Here is a 3,425-nt window from a genome sequence, read left to right as displayed (position 1 = left end):
AATTTAATCGATTTTAAATTACTTGCTTAAGTATTGGAGTTTAAAAATATTCAATTTTTAACAGCAAATGTATTATTCAAGGTTGTAGTAGCAGAGCCACACCAGCCAGCGTCCATTTACCGGGTTTATCCTTGGTTTTCAGATTGAACGTCCAGACATAAGTGGGGCCGCGAGTTCGCGTCTTATACAAAGGACACTCATACATGTTGCGTAGATCTTGCTTATCCTGCGTAATAGCCTGTAAAATAGAAAAAATAAAAGGGTTGAGAAGGAAATACATACTACATATGTGCTTTGTGAATAAATATAACAGTGATTCATATGAATTAATAGAACTTTCTCTCTGATAAACATTTATTCATTATTCAATCTAGTTTGTTGTGCCCAATTGTGGTGATTCTTTTTAAATACGATTCTGGTCCTGCGCCAATTTTGCAAATATGGAGAAATAAAAATGATTCTCCTAAATTATAAAACACTTTGTTTGAGATAATCTATTGAAAACAACACATTAAAATTAAGCAACCCCACGTGATACTTATATATATAAATATATTTGGAGACGACGTTATTTACAACAAGAATATTCCTTTTTGACGACTTCTCCCTTCAATGAATTCTGTTCGAAGGGTGGTGAACACTTTTACTATATATGTATGTATATCATAAATGATCCAGTAATCACAACTAAGTGTCATATAGTGTTCCTAAAACTAGTACTAGCTATATGAGAGGTGAAAGCAGATGACAAAGCATAGAGTACCACTTTTACATACCGATGAGGTAGCAATTGAGCATTTTTCTAATGCTTTGTACTCCACGTGGAGTGCGATAAATATTTCAACAATGCCATCTGGGACACATTTTTTCAGTCCTTCATAAAAACGATTCTATCAAAAATAAACCTTCAACATTCTCTAGTTTCAAGATCATGATCTCAGAAGGTTGTTGCTTGTATGTATTCTTACTTTAATTCTTAATACCGAAATGTGGTTGTTGTGCTTATGATGTGTAGAGTACATTTTGATTGGAAATTTACCAATTTCAGTTGTAAGCTGTCCATAGAGAGGTAGGCGAGAAGAATATTGATGACAAAAAAATCTTTACAAAACTTCCTTAGCAAGCTTGTCATTGAAGTTATTTTGAAGGTTACTAAATATATTGTGGCATGCATGTAAAATAGGAAGTCACAGAAACTTTTACCTTTCTGGTTATACGTTTAAGCCGTAATAGTTCTGCTGTAGATTTCATTGGGTTTGTTAAAACATTGTATTAGTTTATAAATATGTATGTATAGTGCGCTTCTATTTGCGGGCAATGCTGGAACTTACGTACATATGTATGTGTGTATATCGGTTTTCAATTTAAAATGCAAACATGTGCTGCAAATAATTTGAATTTGTGGCGCCAGCATACAATGTGCGATTGCCCCATTTTGGAGCCATTCACATTGCTTGTTACCTCAACGTCAATGCCATCATGATTTAAAGACGCCAGACAAATATTCCATTTTTTTATCTAATTTCTATTTGTTATTTGCAATTTTCTAAGGTTCGCTAATTTGCACATCAGCGATTTCCACATTTATTCATGCATAGAAATTGATCTTTAGACGCCTCGATAATTGCCACTTAGTGATGTTGTCGCTCACGTTAACGCTGTCGCTGGTGATTTTGCGATTGCCTTAATTTAGCTTATGAATATATGAATTAACCTTCGCTGGAGCTTTATTTCCCCTGCCATATTTTTTATTTATAAGTATATACCTAAATTTTCGATCAATAAAAGCAGGCTTATGAATTACAGTAGTGGCCAAATACATTGTAGTTCACAAATCGTAGTATGATGAAACTCATTGTGTAACGAAGATAAAAATGAAAGAGAAAGAGAGTGGTTGAAATTTTAAGGGTTAAAAACTCTAAATTTCCAATTTAAATTTCCTGTAGAAAAGGGCTGCACATATTCTTTATTGGCGTACACACCGCTTACTTGGTTATAACCGAGTTTACAACAGCGCGCCAGTCGTTCTTCCTTTTCGCTGTTTGGCGTCAATTGGAAAGTCCAAGTGTAGCCTGGTCATTCTACACCTGGTCCTTCCAAGGTACTAGGAAGTCTTGCTCTTTGGTTCGGCGCCAACTGGAGATTCCAAGTGTAGCCTCGTTTGGTATCGAACGGCTCGGAAAGGTCTTTCTCGAAAGGACCATTTAAATAGGATGTAATTACTCTAGTAGAAGGAAATAAAAGATGGAGAGACTAAGGAACATTTTCGATGTGAATGCAAAGCTTTGTATAGGAAAATAATCGCAAGTATATGTAGGTCGAGAATTTCTTGATAATGTTTTGGAGGTTTCACAGATAGAGCTATTTGTACTGATGAACTTCATCAAAAACAGGAGGTGGTTCAGAGAAGAGACAATAGAGTGAGGGGATTTCAGTTCCGGTGGTATCACAATCAGATGTATCGTCAGATAGTTATTCTACCTGCCTAACCTTTTTATGTCCTAAACACATTGGAATTTTTAAACATCTTACTACAAAGACATCGTAATGAAACTTTGCATACGTATTCCTTGACAATAAAGAAAAGAGAAGCTCGTGATGTAATGCCACTACCACAAAATACCCATCAAATGTCATAACTAAGCAGAAAATTAAGACACTTGTGGGTGAAAGGGGCTGCACCCACTATTTCTTTAATGGACAATTTTTTGCTGATATTTCCCTTAGTTATATGATTCAAAATATGGAACACTGATGCATTTGACATTATCATCAATTACACATTTTTACTTATCTACGTAGATAATAATGCGAAGAGTATAGTGTTGAAACTATTTCTATATGATAATCTTAAAAGCACTGTCGAATTCCTAGAATTCTTCAATCGCACTGATTTATTTTTAATGATTTCTCTTAGTTTAATTACCTTCAATTAATCATAGAAATATTAAGTTACAATGAGAAGGCCGACGAACTGGCCCGCACTGCAGCAGCGTCAAAGATGTTGGGACCGGAGCCATACATAGCGGTAGGACCCCACACTCTTAAAGAGCTGCTCCGCACGGAGGAGAGAGTGGAGAGAGAACGGCACTGGCGACAGGCAGCAAGTATGCGCCACGCCAAGCTGCTTCTAGGAGGATACAACCTCCCCAGATTTAGAGAACTAATTCACCTCCTCGTCGCAATCTACACAGGGCACTGTAAGCTCAGGAAGCACCTGTCCAACATGGGCATGGTCTCCTGTGCTAACTGCCGATTCTGCGACCTGGAACAGGAAACACCAGCACACCTAATCCTGGATTGCTCAGCAATCTGTGGAAAAAGGATTAAGGCCCTGGATTCTGCTTACATCAGCAGGGATCACATCACCTCACTAGCGCCCGGCAAACTCCTAGAACTATTCAGGCTGCTGGGGCTCTGGGAGG

The 3,425-nt window shown here is 37.3% G+C and overlaps 1 protein-coding gene across 1 annotated transcript in view; it reads right to left on the bottom strand.

The window, feature by feature from the left end:
* The window catches only part of LOC108969468 (dynein beta chain, ciliary), a 29,779-nt gene continuing 26,354 nt past the window's right edge, over positions 1 to 3,425 (bottom strand). Inside the window, exon 31 of the mRNA XM_018934211.1 lies at positions 1 to 238. Within this exon, the coding sequence (XP_018789756.1) occupies positions 77 to 238 (162 nt within the window). The 3' untranslated portion in view covers positions 1 to 76. The remainder of the gene's footprint in view (positions 239 to 3,425) is intronic.

The sequence above is a fragment of the Bactrocera latifrons genome, unplaced genomic scaffold (assembly GCF_001853355.1).
Source record: "Bactrocera latifrons isolate USDA-ARS-PBARC rearing strain unplaced genomic scaffold, ASM185335v1 scaffold_253, whole genome shotgun sequence".
NCBI classification, from domain to species: Eukaryota; Metazoa; Arthropoda; class Insecta; order Diptera; family Tephritidae; genus Bactrocera; species Bactrocera latifrons.
This window is presented reverse-complemented; position numbering and strand designations above follow the sequence as displayed.